Source organism: Cebidichthys violaceus, unplaced genomic scaffold (assembly GCF_023349555.1).
Source record: "Cebidichthys violaceus isolate CVI_PGR_0920_01 unplaced genomic scaffold, fCebVio1.0.p SCAF_26, whole genome shotgun sequence".
NCBI lineage: Eukaryota > Metazoa > Chordata > Actinopteri > Perciformes > Stichaeidae > Cebidichthys > Cebidichthys violaceus.
The window spans coordinates 5,179,199-5,199,054 of record NW_027176439.1 but is presented as its reverse complement, the minus strand read 5'-3'; the positions used below and the strand labels follow the sequence as shown (position 1 = coordinate 5,199,054).

The 19,856-nt window shown below is 43.4% G+C and overlaps 1 protein-coding gene across 1 annotated transcript in view; it reads left to right on the top strand.

The window, feature by feature from the left end:
- The window catches only part of si:dkey-215k6.1 (transmembrane protein 132C), a 201,651-nt gene that overhangs the window by 172,481 nt on the left and 9,314 nt on the right, over positions 1-19,856 (top strand). Inside the window, exons 7-8 of the mRNA XM_068720765.1 lie at positions 15,890-16,095; positions 19,609-19,672. Coding sequence (XP_068576866.1) covers positions 15,890-16,095; positions 19,609-19,672 — 270 coding nt within the window. The remainder of the gene's footprint in view (positions 1-15,889; positions 16,096-19,608; positions 19,673-19,856) is intronic.

Here is a 19,856-nt window from a genome sequence, read left to right as displayed (position 1 = left end):
CATTTCCTGTTTCTGCCAAGTGTTGCTTGCACTATGACACACGATTCATAACGTCAAGATGAGTTGACGTCAAGCTTCAGGAGCAAGTGGAACTGATCAAAATGAATACATCCAATATAACTCGGAGAAATTAAATTGTTGGATGTTGCTGCGACACATTCATGGTTCAAGGATAATTTATTGTCATTTTGCTACACAATGAAATGCATTGCTGGTGTGCCTTTCTATAGCTTCGGCCTTTTTGCGTCACATTTGCCAGAATTGACTATAAACATTGTATATAGGCGACAGAGTGTTGTCTCATAGTATGTGCAATGTTCTTTCCTCTTGCGGTGAATTTGAATTCCGGCTATTATGTTTCCCATTGTGTGCTTACTCTTGGTCAATGTGAGAGTTGTCACTGCGTACATGCATCAAAGTCACAAGGACAATTTCATGTACCGTACATGCATCGCTCTCTGCAAATGAATTGATCCTTCGTGCTTTGTTTAAAAGATTTGGAGCTGCTGCCCGGCTCTTCATTAAAACACATAGCATACATTCAAAAATCAATCATATCTTGAGTGTTTAAACTCCGTGCTCAGTGTGTGTGTGCGTATATATTATGCACGTTTGTACAGTTAGTTTTGAAGTGCACACTTGTCCACTTAAGCATCCTCTGTTGTCACCTTGGGATATTTGTTTTCAGTTTCAAGCTGCAGCGCAGTGGTCCTGTGTAAATCTAGTGCAAAGCATTTATGTGTTATGATGTTCATTGTGTTCACATGACATCTATCACACGTCTGTCCATGCTGGGAGAGGGATCCCTCCTCTGTTGCTCTCCCTCAGGTTTCTCCCTCTTTTCTCCCCGTTAAAGGGGGGGGGGTTTGTACTGATGTGAGGGTCCCGGGACAGAGGGCGTCATATGTGTACAGATTGAATTGAACTGAATTGCAACCATGGCATTGTGAGTTCATTTGGATAAAAGTGCCAACTAAGTCGTGCATTTAAAATATTTCTTAGAAATGAACCGAGGGAATCAAGTTTGCCACGGTTTAACCTGTAAACCAGCCCGTTGCAGCCATGCAACTACCGATTGCTTGCAAGACACAGCACAGTTGTGGAATTTAAACAATACAATGCACATAATAATATGTCTAAAAAGGGGATTTTGATGATCTAAAATCAAAGTTGTCGCTAGCATTTTGTAGCTAAGCGCCGGTAAAGACACAGAATCACTGTCGGCTGGTTGGGTGCTGCTCAAGCGGCAACCTCCAGTGCTGAGAACTGAAGACAACGCTGAAGTGCCCACAACTGCAGCAGTTCCTCACATGGCCACTTGAGGCTGACTCAAAAAGCGAGTTAATCCCCCATGAAAAAATGCCCAACTTTATAGAAGAAATGAACATGTTTGCAGCCTGGTAAAAAAAAAAAAGTGTTGGTCTTTATTGCTAAAATCCCCACTCAGGGGAAATCACCCACTTAGGGCTCAAAGTTAGGCTTAATTGAGGGTGTGTCCGCTTTGAGTGACAGGTGGGAACTCGTCTCAGGTCACTAGCTGCTAGCTGTCTCCTCTGAATTAGGCTGCGTCATCACCGCCAAGATGGTCGACAGCCGGAGTCTCCCAATTTGAGCTTCCCAAAGATTCTCTTCAGAAACATCATGGAGACTGTGTCCAAATAAGATTTAAGATTTAAGTTTAAGTTTGAGAAGTAACATAATGTGAATCACAAATGATGTTAAGGGTTTGACGTTGACTTTAATGAATGGATTGATGAGGAGAGAATGAATTTTGTGAGAGAACAAGTCAGAAAAACAGGACGAGGAAGAGGAGAGAAGCTGTCAGAGGATTCTGTCCAGGTGCCTTGGGTCATTTGAGAGCCTAGAAAAGAAATGAAAGGTAAAGTGGATTAAAGGCAGAGGTCACACACACACACACACACACACACACACACACACACACACACACACACACACACACACACGTACACACACACACGTCCCAACTCACACACATTTTCCATTTAGCAGTAACAGGCTTAGGAAATAGCCGGCGATTTAAAGCGGACAACATCAGACCAGACCATTAGCAACACCCACAGACGTACATCTGTGGCAGCTGCGACCTTGATGGGGTCTGAAACTATTTTTTAGACCTCCAGTGATCCAGTTCTTACCGCACAGACAGATATTTAGTTGTTAAATCAGCAAAAACCTGAATGTTCCCCAGTGCATCCATATAACATGTTCAAAAGATTGCTTAGTGACAAAAACATTCAGGAAGTGAAATGAAGGAATACTTCGCTTTAGGGACAGCAGATGAAAACCAGCCTCTCTGGCTAACTCTGGCTCACCTACAGTTTCACTGTTGATTGGTGTGCATTGTCCCTGCAAAATAAATAAATAAATACATACATTTAAAATGTGTCACTAGAGTAAACAGTGAGAGGACAGACATCTCTTGCATCAGAACTGATCTTATATCAGAATTCCTAGTATTGAATGATTTGGTTTATCTGCATATGCTGTTAAATCAGATACTTTACAGGTTTTTGTAGATCCAACTGCCAGGCCGCAAGTTTTTCTCTTAGATGTTGCATTACACAAAAATTACAGAAACTTGCGTCGTCTGTGCCGCCCCCCTCTGTAACCTCTAATCGTCCGCTACATACATATGTGCCAGTGCTACCAGTGTATTGTTCATTTTAGAGACATTAACAGTCTGATTAGGAGCTTATATGCCTCACACAAATGTATCATCCAATGGACATGCGGATGTGCAGAATGAGCAATTTGCTGAAAAAAAAAAAAAAGGTTTTTGTAATCTCTGCAGCATTCTGTGTTCTTGTACAGTATGCCAAGGAATTTTTGTCTTATTTTTGTGTCTCTGTTTTGGGCCACTTTTGTCCCACGATAGCCATCAATGGATCGAGGATGCTTGCTACGGATGTGGTTTGACCACAGGGCCCTATCGTACACCCAGCGCAGAGAGGCGCACGGGGCAACTCTCATAGTTTCAGGCTGACGCTGTTGTCGTTTTCACGCCCAGCGCTCACTTTGTGCAAGTAGCAAATGTACTTGAGCCCATCTCTGCACCCACGGTCACGTTGGTCTGAACATGAGGTTAGGTCAGGTGCATTGTTGCCACATCTAAAGTCAATGGCACCGTGTAAAGGACACGTTATTAAGATCGACCGCGCCCCTAAATGAACTTGCGCCATGCACTTTAAACTTGGCGAAGAGAGCTCAATAAGTTATGTGTGGTCACTGGTGTTGATAGAGGCAAAGTGGGAGAGAGACGTGAGTGAATAAAAGAGAGGAAGTGAGAGAGGAAAGGTGAGGAAGAGAGTGAAATATTAAGGGAGAGAGGGTGTGTGTGTGTGTGTGTGTGTGTGTGTGTGTGTGTGTGTGTGTGTGTGTGCAGGGTGAATTATGGCTGAGGTGTTATGCTGTGCCCTGTGTCACACTCGCCCTCTCACCTCCATAAAATATACTGGCCTCAATCAATAACTAATTAGCTGCTAATTACCATGCTGAAATACACAGCAGCAATCACATAAACATTCAAACGTCCACGTATTGATAACTTAAGTAGGGTGGTGTTATGTGTTACACCTCCAAATACAAACACACGGATGTAATTCAGGGCCATCGGTTGAACGAAGGGGAAAAGGTCAAAGAGACCGTTTGACGTCTCCAAATTGAAATGTGATGAGATCTTAACGGGAAAGCCTCTAAACATGTAGAGTTATGTGGTAGAGCTGCACACAGACTGTAGAGAGACAGAGTAAGTTCTACACACATGTACATGTAACATGCAGCCTCACTCTCACTGTTGGACGCCGTGTCCCTTTTTTCGCTATAGAGTCGACATTTTCTTGTTTGGTTTGACTTATTTAAAGTGTAGAAATATGACATTTGTTTCTGAGGGGAAGGCACTCAGATGTGTTTATCCTTCAGATCTGCCATGCATTTCAAACATGACCCACTGCAGAATAGTTCATTACCAATCACTTGAACAGAAACGGGGAAAACATGTATTTGTTTATTTATTTTTTATACAAGGATTATTTAAAAAAAAGCTGAATTGTATTTTAATGGTGTTTCACTTTGGCCTGCAGGGGGGCTATTCGTCCACCTCCTTCCTGCCCTCATGCACCCCGGTGGCCTCTCTTTCTCACCCTTTCTCTCCCCCTCTCTCTCTCCCTTTCTCTCTCTCTCACCCTGACATTTTGGCAGCTGTTGCCATGCCTCCATTTTGCATTCCCTAAGGGAGCCATGTTGTTTCCTGGCAGTGCATTAGCGCCCCATCACTGGCACACGAGGACAGTTCAGACACTACAGACAGGACTGCTGCTAGCTGTCCTCTGTGTGTGTGTGTGTGTGTGTGTGTGTGTGTGTGTGTGTGTGTGTGTGTGTACACATTGGTCTGTCCTGTCCTGTGCTTGGCCTGTCTTTGTAATGATGTAAGAGAAGTAAGCTCAGTTTTTTCTCTTCAAGCTCTGAGGAGCAACTTTGCGGGGGAACAAATACGTTTGTGTGTGTGTGTGTGTGTGTGTGTGTGTGTGTGTGTCTGTCTGTGACCAAAAATGTATTATTCAATGATTCTTTGCTGATTTAACAGTCTTTTACTTTAAAGACTGCGACTCACTGGGCCTGACCTCACCTGTCCCGGTTAAAGTCACGCTGAACTCCAGCAGAAGCCGCTCTGTACCAAACTCCTTCAAACACTCCTTTTGGCCTGGATCTGGTCCAAAGCCAATGCTTTGACATGAAGACACACCACACGCTCCGCCTCTCACTAAAACAGAACAATTAACCAGAGATCAGCCGACCCGTCGCTAAGCCCCGCCCCCCTGCTGCCACTCTGTCAAGCTGTCAGAGCTACCGTGGAGCCCACACTGCCACTAACTGCACTCCCTGAATTAATATGATCTAATTTTTTGGAAACATTAAATAGTGATTACAGAGAGAAGCGGGAGGACGTCAAAGTGATTCAGCACAGAATGCAGGTTCATAAGATAAAGGCAGGAGCTAAAGCCTACAGATCACACAATACAAATGTTTACAGATGTTCCCAAATCTTCACCAAGAGGCCAAACTAAAGAAATACAGAAGCTCTACAGCCTATGAAATTGGCAGTAAAGTTCATATGAGCGTACACAACCAGAGTCTGTCGAGCCTGTCGGGTCCTTTTCACACTGCGGTGAGGTCGCAGACCTCTGAGAGAGCCAACCCTTATTCACTCTCTCATCTACTATCCAAGTTAAACTGAGCCTAACATTAACAGGCTGGTGGCTACAGGATACAGAGGCCGTGGAGCACTATAGCGCCTAAGTTCTATATATTTCCACATATATTAAATCACTTGGGGTAAAACTGGGTTGCTTTTAGAGTGGTGGGAAGAAGCATTAGTGACACTTTACATTCACTGCAGCAGCACTAGATATATTTTCCAACTGAATTAATACAAAAAGAAAAAACACTTGGAATCCATTTAGAAATCTATGTACGCTATTATTTTTAAAAAGGGACCGTTATCTAATTATAGTTACTGTTACATGTACTCAAATCTTGTATTTTTCCATACACTGTTCCCGTGTGTGTGTGTGTGTGTGTGTGTGTGTGTGTGTGTGTGTGTGTGTGTGTGTGTGACATAAGCACTTGTTTTCCAGTGGCCCGCATGGTTGTGCACACACACACACACACACACACACACACACACACACACACACACACAAAGCGACAAAGGAGATGTGCAAAGTTTAACTCAACCTGACAAAATAAGAGAGAGAGAGAGAAAGTGATGATGAAACAGCAAAAGAGCCAAAACCAATGTATATAAATGTAGTAAATAGAGCTAGAAAAGGGAGCAATATGCCTAAAGAAGAAGGGGACATGAGGCCACACATCATGAAACACAAGTTTGATATTTATTTCAAGAACATACGCGTATGATTGTTCATCAATAAAACATCAACATACTTGTTTGGACTCCAGAAAAGAGGGAGACTGGCGCAGTAAAGCATCGCTTCATTGATATGTTGCTGAGCACTTATCCAGTCCGGTTTGAGGTCTCGGGGAAAGCGGATCAGCCCTGATGTCCTTGTTTCCCCAGCCATGTCCTCCAGCACCTCCTGGGGGATCACGCTGGTTGGGATGTAAAATCTCTCCAGTGTGTTGTGGGTCTGCCCCGGGGTCTCCTCCCAGTCGGACGTGCCCAGAATAGCTCCAACGGCGTCCAGGAGGCATCCTGATCAGACTGTTTTCTAGTTCCTAAATTGCCTCCGTCTCCAGTCATTTCTGTCTCTGCCCTTCTTTGTCATGTTTACCACGTCTCCTTTTTTTTTTCCGCCTATTTAAGAGTTGAGAAGGGAAAAACACAGAGGAGGAATGAAACAGAAGGAGAGAGACTGCCTAAATCGACTGCAGTGTTGCTGCGTTTCCTCTCCGCTCTGTTCTCTCGTGAGCGGCCGGCGGTCGGCCTCCACTCCTCCGCTGCAGGGCTGCTGCTGTGACGCTAGGAAGGCCGGGCCGTCGAACCGCTTCCACCGAGGTCCGGCGTCTGGCCCGTCCAGCACTACACGAGTAACGTTGACACACACACGATGTGTGTAGAGAGTGAACCCGAGGCGGGGTTCATCTTTGGATAAATGACAAAGTGCAGTCTCAACATGTCCGCTACACAGATAATAAAAGCCGTCACTTTCACCGTATGTTTTCTCAACAACCAAACCGGATTCACCGCAGTCAGCAACAAGACAGGCTTCATAATCAATACTTTCTGAGGCAATGGAGCTTATTTTGTATCGCACGGATATCCTTTTTATGCAGGAGTAACAGTGGAAGTGGTGATCGAACTGTACAAAGACTGAGGGTGTGACCTGGTTACTACATGTGAAAAATACAACTTAAACCAAATATTGTAAGAAAAGTAAAAACCGTGGAGTAATCGTGTAAATTATACTAACTTGCCCAATTCTTTTGTACAACTTCAAGCTATAAAACGCGTTGGATCTTATGCAGGGTAGAAGAAGGAATACACAACGTGTGCGGTGACTGTTGTATCTTATATTTAAATATGATTTTAATAGGGCGTCGGGAATAAGCACAAAAAAAAAGACCAACTCTTACAGCAAATGCGGACACTTACTAAAGCACCCACACACACACACACACACACACACACACCTAGGCCACAATAGGGCCATACAGGCAGACATATTGGGGCCAGTGTTGACTTATATCCCTATGCTAATAAGCATGCTAATTTGCACCGCTGTCCAACACGCACATACAGAGACGCACACGAATGTGAACCCACACCGAGAGAAGCCTGCTGCCTCGTACTAAAGCCCTGAAGACCTCCCCAACAAAGACGGGGGAGTCAAAGTTACAGAGACTTTGAAGTAAAGATTGTCTAAACTACTTTTCATTGTCTTACTGGAGAGAGAAGGTGGAGAGAAGAGAGTTTAGTGTAACAAGGAATAAGGGCAGGTAGGATTTGATCATCCTCGCTGTAATATAAACCCTGGTCGAGACTGCTAATTGGTTATTTATTGTAATTGCACTAATATTGCACGGAAAAACACGTGACACTGATACACTTCACATGATTTCTGTTGTGTTCTGTTGCTATCGACTGGTACGGATTCAGTTACGAGGGACATGGAACTGATATTCCCTGAATGCGGCAGAGCATCGGTCGTAGCGGACCGTCCTCCGGAGGAGAGATGTGGTAATGAAGACTGTCTGCGGGAATGAACAACAAGGCGTGAATAGATTTGTTTTATAGTTAAAGACCAGAAAAACAACAAAAGATTTTTAAAAGGGCTTTTCTTTGTTACTGCAGCAGAGAAACATTGCGTCCATTTACTTCCTTTTCCCCGTCTCTGTGGGAATGATTCCATCCAATAGTGCAATGAATTCCAAACGCGCTGTTCAAATGCCAGTTAAATCTGTTGCTATTAGCTTATGTCGTATGCTTTCATGAAATATAATGATTAGATAACGAGCCAGTCGTTGTTCTGTAGTCTCAGCAAATGGTGAAATAATTGTGGTGAACAGTGACGATAAAGTACCAAACAACCATTATTGGCTCCTCGGGAGCGACAGCAACCTCGGCAGGGCTAACAAGTTGTAGTTAACGGATACTTAGCGATGGATAAAGTAACAAAAGAAAAAGTCCCACCCATCAAACGGAGAGGCTGTCATGTATCTTTCATACCTCCTCCTCTCTCTCTCTCTCTCTCTGTCTTTCTCTCTCCTCCTGTATCTTTTAGGTTTTTGCCGTGTCACCTTCTGGCTGTTTTTTCTCGTTAACTTTTCATAACTCCTGCCTTTCATTTCATTCCATTACTGGATGTTTTTTTCCTTCTTTTTTTCCTCCTATTCATTTCTCTTTCTTTATCCCTCTCTCTCTCTCTCTCTCTCTCTCTCTCTCCTATTCTGTCTCCATCCCTCTCCTCTCTCTTGATTGGACAGTTTTATTGTGGAGAAAAGCAGAGTGCAAATAGCCATTAGAGAACATTTTGCTCCCTCCTTTTCCAAATTCAAAATGACAGGCCTAGTGATATGCCGCTGACTCGTGTGTGTGTGTGTGTGTGTGTGTGTGTGTGTGTGTGTGTGTGTGTGTGTGTGTGTGTGTGTGTGTGTGTGTGTATATACCTTCCAACTGCTCTCCCCATCAGCTGTCTATTATCTGAGCCAAATCAGAATAATATATCAGGCTACAGGCTGCTAACGGGTGCACTGTGTGTGTGTGTGTGTGTGTGTGTGTGTGTGTGTGTGTGTGTGTGTGTGTGTGTGTGTGTGTGTGTGTGTGTGTGTGTGTGTGTGTGTGTGTGTGTGTGTGTGTGTGTGTGTGTGTGTGTGTGTGTGTGTGCGCGCCTCCTACCTAAATGACAGCCATATGAAACAATGTGCAGAGGAGATTGGCCTGGAGTGGGTTTTCTTAAATGACGGACAGGTGGGAGGTCTAATCCCATCAGAGAGTTGATTAGCCCGTCCCTCAGGGCCCGCCCCTGTCGACTGAGTGGGCCCTGATTGGATGATATGATTCTTAAAGTCGGATGGATTGGATTGCCCGAGGCAGAGAACAAGCGGAATGGGCAGAGAGGGAAGGAGGGAGAGTGTGAAACACACAGAGAAAAAAAAAGATTGATAAATGAAAGCTGAGAGTGAGAGGGATGGATGGATTGTGTTTGCAGGAAGGAAATATACATCTGAGGGAGGCTAACAGTGAGAATCTGAGACTGTAAGAGATAGAGGGGGAAGCAACTGTAAATTCAGACAAATCACTTAGCTTGAAGGGAGATGAATATGGATTTAAATAAATGACTCAGCTTGGGGAGATCACTGGTAAATGGGGGTGAGTGGGTGGTTGACACACGGGGCTCCTGAGTAGGTTTTTGAGGAAGGGAAGGGTAGTCGAGTGGAACAAAGACGAGTAATAAGCTAAAAGCTCATTTCATAGTCTCTATTTTTGGTTTATGCAGCACTGAAAAAAACCAAGAAGAGTTTTTCATTTTCTGGGCAGGTTTTACATTGTGAGAGAGCTCAACACAGTCTGGAGTTACTGCTTAACTTTTATATAAGATGCGACAAAGGTGCAGCTAATGATCCAATCAGCCAATGTGTAGTGCACATATGAAGTGAACATGCACAGAGCAGCATAATGTAGATGAACTGAACAGTGTGTATATATATATATATATATATATATATATATAGGCTGACATTTTCCCAATATAGTGGAATGTAAAGTCAGTAGCTGAGAACTGTGGAAGCGTTTGAAGCCAGACGCGACGACGCCAGTTCAAGTAAAACAGAACTCGGCCGGTGCAAGAATCTCCACACTCACTAGGCGACCTCATGCACTAATTTGCACGTGAGATACATTTCATAGTAGTGATGAATGCCCGGTGGTAACAGTGGTAGAAACAAATTAGTTTAATGTAATGCTGGGGCCTCTGAACTGACAGGGCCTTTGGTTTTTTTAAAGGACGAGCCAAAACAGCAGCAGGCGGTTAGACAAGAGCGCAGTGAGCAGCGGGATCGTTCCGAGCGCTGCGCCGTCCGTGCGCGTCATATTTAGACGTGACCGTCAATTAACCTCGACACAGGAACACTCGCAGAACGCCAGAAGTGAAACATGTCATGTTCTCTCTGAAAGGAGCCTGAGGGTCTGTGGGTCAGAGGTTCCGGTGTGCATAATAAGAAGTACGTGTAGTTAAAGAGAAGAGACGGAAAGCGTTTTTAGAAAGTCACATTGTCGTATCATTTTGTAGCTCGTAGGGTGTTTGTATGCTACGATAAGAAAGGGTTAGAGCGTTTGACACTGTGAGAAGAAAACAACATTTATACCACCTCAAGTAAAAAAACTGAGAAGTTTGCAAAGTTTTCAGCACTTGTTTTCGGAGGTTTGTACAATTGTTGTGGTGTTGTTTGATGAAGGTGAAGACAGTTGTTCTGGCCTTAGTGTTTTCAACAAGTCCTAACTGCTGAGAGCCACACTTTTACTTTCCCTCCGCCACTTGTTTTCTCTCTCTCTCTCTCTCTCTCCATCTCTCTCCATCTCTTTCTCAGAAACAGAGAGATTAAATCCATTCTTCAGTGTCCTCAAACCTCCAACTCAGCTGTTTACTTGCAAAAACCCCGATATACTTGTTGTGTGTGTGTTTGTGTCTAGTTTTGCATCTGTGTGTGTGTCTCTTACTGAGTGTGTGTGTGTGTGTGTGTGTGTGTGTGTGTGTGTGTGTGTGCATAGCGGCCATCCCAAACTGATTTTTATTTCCTTCCAATTATTACAGAAATAACATTTTGCCTGATGGTAATAACAGTTCATTTGAAATAATAATAATAACATTTTAATCTCTCTGTATTTCTTGATTCCAATAAATGGTCCTGAGGCTTGTTTTTTTCCACGATGACATCAGCTGTTTTGAAGTTAAAATCGCTGCTCTCTCTAAAGGGAATGAGACTGGTCTGTCATGTTTAGAAGTTGTTCCAGACTGAGGACAAGCTGACGTCTAATGTTAAAAGACTCTATTTTACTCCGCTCGGTTTTCCTTTGGAAGCCATTAAAAGTTAATTCAACACCCTGTCGGACAGGAACAGAGGAAACCGTTGATGTATGAGGCCATTTGTCCTGAGAAGTTATTTCACCAAGAATCAAGGTGTCAGTGGTTTGCCAGAATAACGACCAGAGAGGGATACATTCCCACTTATTAATGCGTTGACTTTAAAGGAACGGTTCAACGTTTCGGAAATAAGTTTATTCCCTTACTTGCCGAGAGCTGGATTCATATTTATTCATAGCCTCTGAGACCTTGTCACCGAGTGGTAGAGAGTGCACTCGAGGCAAAATACTTTCTGAGTTTTCCTCTTAAAGATTTAAATCTACACCGCCGCTGTAGAGAAGACGGGAGCAGAGTAGAAGAGAGCGCAGACCTCTGGATGTGTTTATGGATCTATGTGCAAGCTGCAAATACCGATGCTGATTTTAACATTGTTATCATTATTGGTATTATTCAGTGTGCTTTATTTCCATCACATTTTAAGATAATTATAGCATTCTATCCCTGTTTTTATGCATAATTGCCTGCCGGCTCTATAGCCTCATATTCAGAGACTAGAGGGGGAACGATCTTCTCGGCAGGAAAGCAAATATCCCAAAATGCGGAACTATTTCTTTAACCACGTATGATAACTGATTTAATCAGGCAGACATTGGGCATGATGCAGGCGTCAAAAAATAGGTTGTTCAGTCAAAAAAACAATATACATATATGAATAAAGATTTAACAAGCTCTCTTATGTTCTACTCCTCTCTCCTTTGCCGCTCATGCTGCCAGGTCCCCAGCTGTGTGTGTGTGTGTGTCTGTGTGTGTGTGTGTTTGTGTTGTGTGTGTGTGTGTGTCTGCTTGTATTCATGCGTTAATGCTTTCTCTGTGTGTCGCCTTCTCCACATCATGTCTCTAGCAGCTCCCGTGAGTCTATTTTGGCACTTTGCTCCACAGCTCTGTGCCATGTGGACACACACGCACACACACACACACACACACACACACACACACACACACAGAATACACACACACACACACACACACACACACACACACACACACACACACACACACACACACAGAATACAGCAACAAAATAGTCTACAAGAAGTAAAAAGTGAATTTAACTAGAAGAAAAGAGAGGAGAGGAGAAACTGAGAAAAAGTTGCAAGAAAACAACGAATGCTGCTAACTGCTCGGCTGTAAACAGGTGGAGGAGTTATGAATAATTTACGTGGCGTTTACAATTCAACATGCTATTGCTAGTGTAGAATGACGATCATGACTTGCGCGTCGTGTCGTTTTCCTGCATCCATTTTGTCTTGCAGCGGAATCAAATCAATAGTTTGTCTCCTGTGTCGCTGACCAGAAAAGTTCCAAGCCTATTTCTTCCAACTTTCAAATTGCTGACAAAAAAAAAATGAAGTAAAACTTGATTTTTCTAAAAAATGTTCCTTTGGGGCATTCAGCCATAGAGCAGAAGTAATTCAGCAAGCCTGTGGTCGGAATGACAAACCTGGACAATGACTACAGCGGTAGCTCCAGCACAGCCATTGTGCATTCCCTCCACTTCTGCTGTCTTAGACCTTCATTGGAAACCAAACCCCGCCACAGTCACCAAGTGCCGTTTTCACACTGATTTATACCTGGAATATAAAAATGATTTGGAGAAATAGTTTGAGGCACCAACAGTCTAACATCCCTTTGATGTTAACAAGCGGTAAATCAGGTTTCAGAGAGAGAGGAAGATGAAGAGGGAGACGGTGCGATGGGGGAGGGAGGGCAAGGCGGAAACAAAGGAAAAGGAGAGGGTCAAGAGAGGGAAAGAGGGGATGTCGGGGGAGATATAAAGGAAGTTAAAGGGAGAGAAGAAAGACGGAAATTGAAACGAGCAAGCAGAGAGGAGAAGGGTTGGGCACCTTTCCTTTTATGTTGGGGAGCGGGGAGCAGAGAGACGAAAGTCAAATTGAAAGAAATTAAAAGGTGAGAGAAGATAGAGAGGAAACGCTTTAGCTCTTATGTACAAAATGTTAACCTCTTTTGAGATGAAAGGCTTTCATGAGGAAGCCAGAGCAAAATATCTCACCGCACTAAGTGTGTGTGTGTGTGTGTGTGTGTGTGTGTGTGTGTGTGTGTGTGTGTGTGTGTGTGTGTGTGTGTCTCAGCGCTGTGCTTGTTTGTGTTTATCAGGGAACGTCTGATCCAGACAGACCTTGACAATAATCAGCCGGAACCTGATGTAAAACCTCGTCAATGTTTGAATGTCAAACATCACAAATGTTCTTCAGACTCCCTCAGCCTCTAGAGCCAGTAGTGAGTCTGGAACCTCTCCTCTACACATCCTATCATCATGCTCTCAGTTAGCGTCACTCATATTCCGCAGGACAGCTGTGATGAACGTTTTGGTGGACTCACGCCGAGGCCAGTGAATCAGTAACATTTAAAAATGATCGCAGAGAAATCATACTTTGTCACGGTGAAAATATAAAAGTAACATTCATCGTGTGTTTTTGTCATTTCACGTGTGAGTGAATTTTTGACCACAGGCCATGTTTTTCCAAGTAGATTAAATGATGTTTTGTCAAACATGTTCTCTCTCAGTGTTGAAGTGTGTGTGTGTGTGTGTGTGTGTGTGTGTGTGTGCACGGAGCACGTTGAAGTCATTGTTTTTGACCTGATGAATTTGAGCCCAGTATTCACTCTCCTGTGGTCTCCTGTTTCATTTGGAGAGAGAGAGAGATATCTGGGTCTGGAGATGGTTGAGAGGAGAAAGACAGAACACACAGAAGCTGTGCAGAAGAGGACTAAAACAAGCACATAAAAGAGGATGAAGGCCGAGTGGAACTGCAGAATTGACACATTTTGGAAAAAAATGTAAAAATACTGGTGTCTGCCGTTAAAATACCCACAGTAAAATATCTTGGTTTTTCACACTTGTACCATGTTACTCCCCCTAGGTTGCTAAAACTCCCAAATTCTCAGAAATACTTACAGGACACACACGCACACACACACACACACACACACACACACACACACACACACACACACACACACACACACACACATAGAACGCAGTAAAATAAGTAATAATTGTCAATAAATGAGGTGAAGAGAAAAAAAAAAGTTGCCAGCTCAAAATTCCTCCTTGGAAAATTAAAGCTTTGGGAAGTTTCCAAAAAAATGCACAAATTCTATGGTTTCCCACAAAATTCAAGACAAGTGAAGCCCCCTGGCTGGACAGCATGTATGGAAATGAGCAGTTTTGCATATTAACGTAGAGAAACATTTAGGCAGCGAGAGTCAGACAGACGGAATGAGAGAGACGGACGGAGGAAGTCGGACAGAAGAAGTTCCCGTTGAATGTAAGGCTGAGGGTGAAATAGGAGGGGGGGGGGGGGGGTGTAGTGTGGAGAGATGAAAGAGAGATTAAAAAGGAATATCAGTGTGAGAAAGAGGGGGAGGAGTAGTTCTATACATGCCAGGAACGGATGAATGGCTGTGGAAATCAAAAAAGTATCAGAAATAACGAGGGGGCGGGACGGAGAGAGGAACATAACGACGGGAAATATTAATATGCCTTTGTACATTTGTATGATTTTCTTTGTATTTACTGACAATCGTAGTTTCAGAGCTTGAATATGCAGAGGCTTGAGTCAGTGAAAGTGTCTTTTCTCTCCAAAAAAACCCTCACAATACCCCGATAAGGTTACGATCGGCTTCCTCTCTTCATGAACCCACTGTTGGTGAAACATGTGGGATGATTTGTCCAGGAAAACGCCGTCTCAATCAGTCACGCTGTCAGTCAAGCGAGGAGGGTAAAAATGAAACCGACTGAAATCCGTGCGTCTCCATTGTTCTGCTTGTCAGAGTATCTGTAAGGGTGCTGTCCACTTTCTGACACACAGCCACAGTAATCCACTGTCTACATGGATGCTTTGCACGTCAGCGTCAACTGAATTTGGACACCGCCGTTCTAAAACTAGATATCTGCTTCTCCATAATTCTGGAAAGACGCACACTGGTGCTTAAGGACAAGGCAGAACTACAGTCAGGTTGGTAAACAAGACATTTTCCACAGACGTGACTGTCTGTGAGCTCTTGGAGGACCGTACATGTCTCTTCAACTGACATTTTGTAAGTGAAGGGCAGGGGGGGGGGGCCCTGACTCTTTGGGGCCCCTGTAGGCCCGTTTGGTAATCCATCCGTGTCTTCTTGTCCTCCAGCCGTCTCTTCATATTTAAGAACAGATCCCTTGGATCCATCGGCACACCGTTTAAAATGTAGTGCAAAGGTCGACCATGCTCTCGTGGGTGGTGGTATGTGTTCAAAGCAATTACACTAATGTCTTCAAATGAATGTGATTTTCTAGTTTTTAAAATGTTGCGCATCTAATACGTTGCTCCAGATTGGTGGAGGTGACATGAGGTCTTTTATTCACAAACCCAGAATGCCACCGATGTGGCAGCAAGAAGCCACAGAAGCATATTATTAACCTTTCTTTCCAGGGCACTTTGCAAGACAGTGTTCCAAAGTGCTTTACACTATGAATAAATGTGGAAGCAACTTTATTGGCTCCAGGCTGTGCTTCAAGGAACGCGCAACAGAGGCTGCATTTGTTTCTGCTCAAATCTCCGTGTTAAGTTCGTGCGAGGTCAGTTAGGAACGTCAGACTCCGTGTGTGTGTGTGTGTGTGTGTGTGTGTGTGTGTGTGTGTGTGTGTGTGTGTGTGTGTGTGTGTGTGTGTGTGTGTGTGTGTGTGTGTGTGTGCGCACAGTGTTCCCACACTCAACCCAACTCTTCCTCTTTTGCTCTTGTCCTCCTCTTTTTTTTTTTTTTTTCAGGTTTCCCCAAGCTGTGACCAGGTCTTGGTGAACGGCAAAGAAATGCGCGGTCGGCAGTCTTTGGCGGTCAACTTCACCTACCTGCACCTGTCTGCTCAGCTGCAGCTCACCGTCTGGGTGCCCAAGCTCCCTCTGCAGATCGACGTGTCGGACACCGAGCTGAGCCAGGTCAAAGGCTGGAGGGTGCCGATCGTCACCAACAAGAGGTAGAATACCTGTGTGAAACATGGAGGCTGTGAGCGGGTTTTCTTTTTTTCCTCTCTTTTCCTCGAATCATCTCCAGCTCCGCGTGAAATTGTTGGAGACTTATAGCTGGAAATTTAGGCCAATTTCTAAATGCTGCTAATTGCTCTAGTAGGGCAAGAGAGTGGAGGTTGTAACGCGGTACAATGAGTGGTTTTTTTTTATTCATAAATAGAGTAAATGTAGTTCATTTTTGTATCACGTGCACTTTTCATTAGCATAAGGAAGCCTGCTGATACACACACACTGATCCACACAGGAGCACGTTGTTTGCAACTGAGAGAGAAAAGAAAGAAAGAATCGAGGCAATGTGTGACTGTGAATGTGTGTCTTTTGTTTTTGTGTGTGTTTCTATGTCTTTGTGTGTGTGTGTGTGTGTGTGTGTGTGTGTGTGTGCGTGAGTGATATAGTGCTTATTGAATGGGGAAGTTGAGAGCACATATCGTTCCAGCCAGTCTATAATTTCCTATGAGGTCAAGGCCTGCCTGGCTATACTGATGACACCCGTTATGGCTTTAGCATCATTGCCACTGAATGAAGCGTTCAGTCAACACACACACACACACACACACACACACACACACACACACGTGCGCACACATGCACTCACACTTTCTCAAAAGGGAGACAATGCAAGAGGACCGATCAGTGACAGGATGTTGGCGTGTGAGCGTCAGCTTGTGTCCTTGTGTGTGTGTGTGTGTGTGTGTGTGTGTGTGTGTGAGAGGACACGCACATCCTTTTCAACTGTTTTGTTCAGCTTTTTGTGTGTTTGTGCAATGTGAAAGGAGGAAGGAGGGGGGAAGGCGTAGAAATATATAGAGAAAGAATAAATGTAGGCCAGACTATAACTGTAGACCTCAGGGCATTTGTCTTTCATCTACCCTGCAGTGAGAAAAGACAATCCCAGATAAACACTCCACAGTACGAGCTAATTGTTGTTTCTTTCCCACAATTCTCAAAATGTAACGTTGACAGGGAATCTCTAAAATTGAACTATTCTTAATGAACTTTGGTGGAAATACAACATTTTTAAGATTAAGGAAGTATATTCTTTGCTTTCTTGAGCTTTTTCTTTTTGAGCATATAGACATACTGTTTCTTTTCCTTTCTTCCGTTCTGTTACTTCTACCATGTACCTAAATGATTTATATAATCTGAGCAACTCTGACTTCAGTATCGAGAAGGGATATGTAAGCAAGAAGCCACATTTAAATACACACACTTAGTTTCTTGAACTCAAATTCAGAGTCACTATGGGGAGACGTAGTTCTTAAAGCTTCGATTTGACAGCATTCGCATACTAACTTGTGGCACACGCACACACTCAGCTAAAATATGCATGTGCACTGTCTTTCCCATGTTATAATAACTCCATTCCTTATGGTCTGTTTGTGTTTTTCTCTTGGTTGTGTGTGTGTGTGTGGTCATTTATGTGTATGTGTTGTTTCTATTCCCCATCTTGCCGGCCTTCCTTTCTGATCTGCTGGACCTATTTTTCAATTCCACCAATTTCTGCTCAGATAGCCACCAACCCCTGTGTGCGCACACACACACACACACACTCACAGACACACACACACACACCTCTGTCTCCCCTAACTACAGTACTACCTCACCAAGAGAAACACACATTCTCACACAGACACGTGTGCAACTGGGACACCAGGAGATAGAAAGAGGATTCTTGTAATATTACCGGGGTTTCACATTCCGGGACAGTTATGGAACACCGAGGTAGTCGTGAGTGTGTGTGTGTGTGTGTGTGTGTGTGTGTGTGTGTGTGTGTGTGTGTGTGTGTGTGTGTGTGTGTGTGTGTGTGTTCTTGTGTGAAGGTATGATCCGGTGTGGGCCTGCCCACACGTGGTATTGTGTAGATATTATAAAGGAGGCGAAGAAAAGAAAATGTGTGTGTGTGTGTGTGTGTGTGTGTGTGTTTGTGTGTGTGTGTGTGTGTGTGAGACAGAGAGATCTTCCACTCGGGAGCTAGGTTTTCTATTTTAAAGCATTCTCAGATTCAGTTTATTTCTTCTATTTGGCGCTAATTATTCCGCCTCCTCAGTTGTGGAATTACACCCAGTATAAGTATATATATATATATATATATATATATATATATATATATATATATATATATAAAGTGTTTTCAATATTATAATTATAATATATGTATTCATATAATATAATATATATATTTAGCTCATATCAAGCAATCTGATCTGGTTCACAGCCGTGATCTAATAACCACATACCAGAGCTATGACGTCTAACTTCTCTGCACTTATATTCCTTTACATCTGAAAACAAAGCTATTCGGTCACGAGGGCGATCACTTCCTCCAACATCGGACAGGTTCTAGATGCAAAGCTAGCTTCTACTAAATAGAAACATTCAAGGCTAACTTCTCTGGAACAACATTCGGTCTCCAGTTCTGTGTTTTTTGACTCATACGTCCATCCCGACCTCCCTACATGGATTTCGTCGCTCTTTTTGCCACGTAGCCTCACTTCCTCCTTTATTCCCACGTTACGGCCTCGCCGAGCATCGTAGGTTAGGTCGTAGGTCGCTGACCAAGCTGTCATATGTGAGCCCTTGGGAGTGAGAACAGGCTGCCCCCAACAAGGACTTCCAGAAACATGTATTTGTAGAGAGCAGCTTTACAGATAGATAAAACGATATCGAAATAATACAAATAAATACATTCTGAAAGATACAATTTTGAGTCTAACTAAAGGCTTAAACAAAACCAGAATACATGTTTTCCCCCTGTTCACCTGAATCAAGTTTTCTGTCATCTACAGATTGAAAGTAGTCAGTGAAACATGGACTCTACAGCACTTATATTATCAGGACACAATGAAATATAGAGTGGTTTGTCATCTGCATAGCGATGATAACTGTCTTTTGTTGTTGTCGATAGAGACAATCAGACACATACATTTAACAGAAGCGGCCAAATAGTTGATCCCTGTGGGACTTCACACAGCCAGTCAAAAGCACTAAATGGAAGCAGCAACTGTGTCACTTACTGCAGCAAGGCTTTCTGCTCTTTTAAAACATCATCAAGTACCTGACACATTGGATTTATTTTGTATACTTGGTGAGGTGAACTGGGGCTGCATTCACAAGGGAAAGAGAAGTAACAATAGTTTAGCTTTAGGACACTGTTCAAGAAAAACTCACCCAGGGACAGCATTACCAAAGAATACAGTGCGAGGCCAGTTGAATCTGAAATAATGTGTGCTCACCCAGGCATTCCAATAAATGCCCATTGTACAACTGAAGTGCTTTAAAAGTGTTCGAGCTGGATTAAACAGTGAAGTGTATTTTCTTTGACAGAGAGTGTAACCTGGAGCAGAGATTATACAGTAGATTACCTGGAGCTGAGCATGGAGTATTAAAATGGCATTTAATTAGCAGATAATCTCACCCTCTCGTTCTCTCTTGGTCTCATTTATCTCTTTTTTTCCTCCCAGACCTACCAGGGACAGTGAAGATGATGAGGACGATGAGAGGAAGGGCAAAGGCTGCACCCTCCAGGTAGTATTAGATTGGTTTTCATAACACACTTTTAAAGAGAGTTCTTTAATCCTTTTCTTCAACGCCAATATCCCCGAGAGACCGCAAGAACTTTCCCTCGGAAATGTGACTTGCCGTGCAGCGCTTTGCTATGATATAGTATATTAATGTATATTAATAGTGCAGTATTATTTTGTCTTTTGTT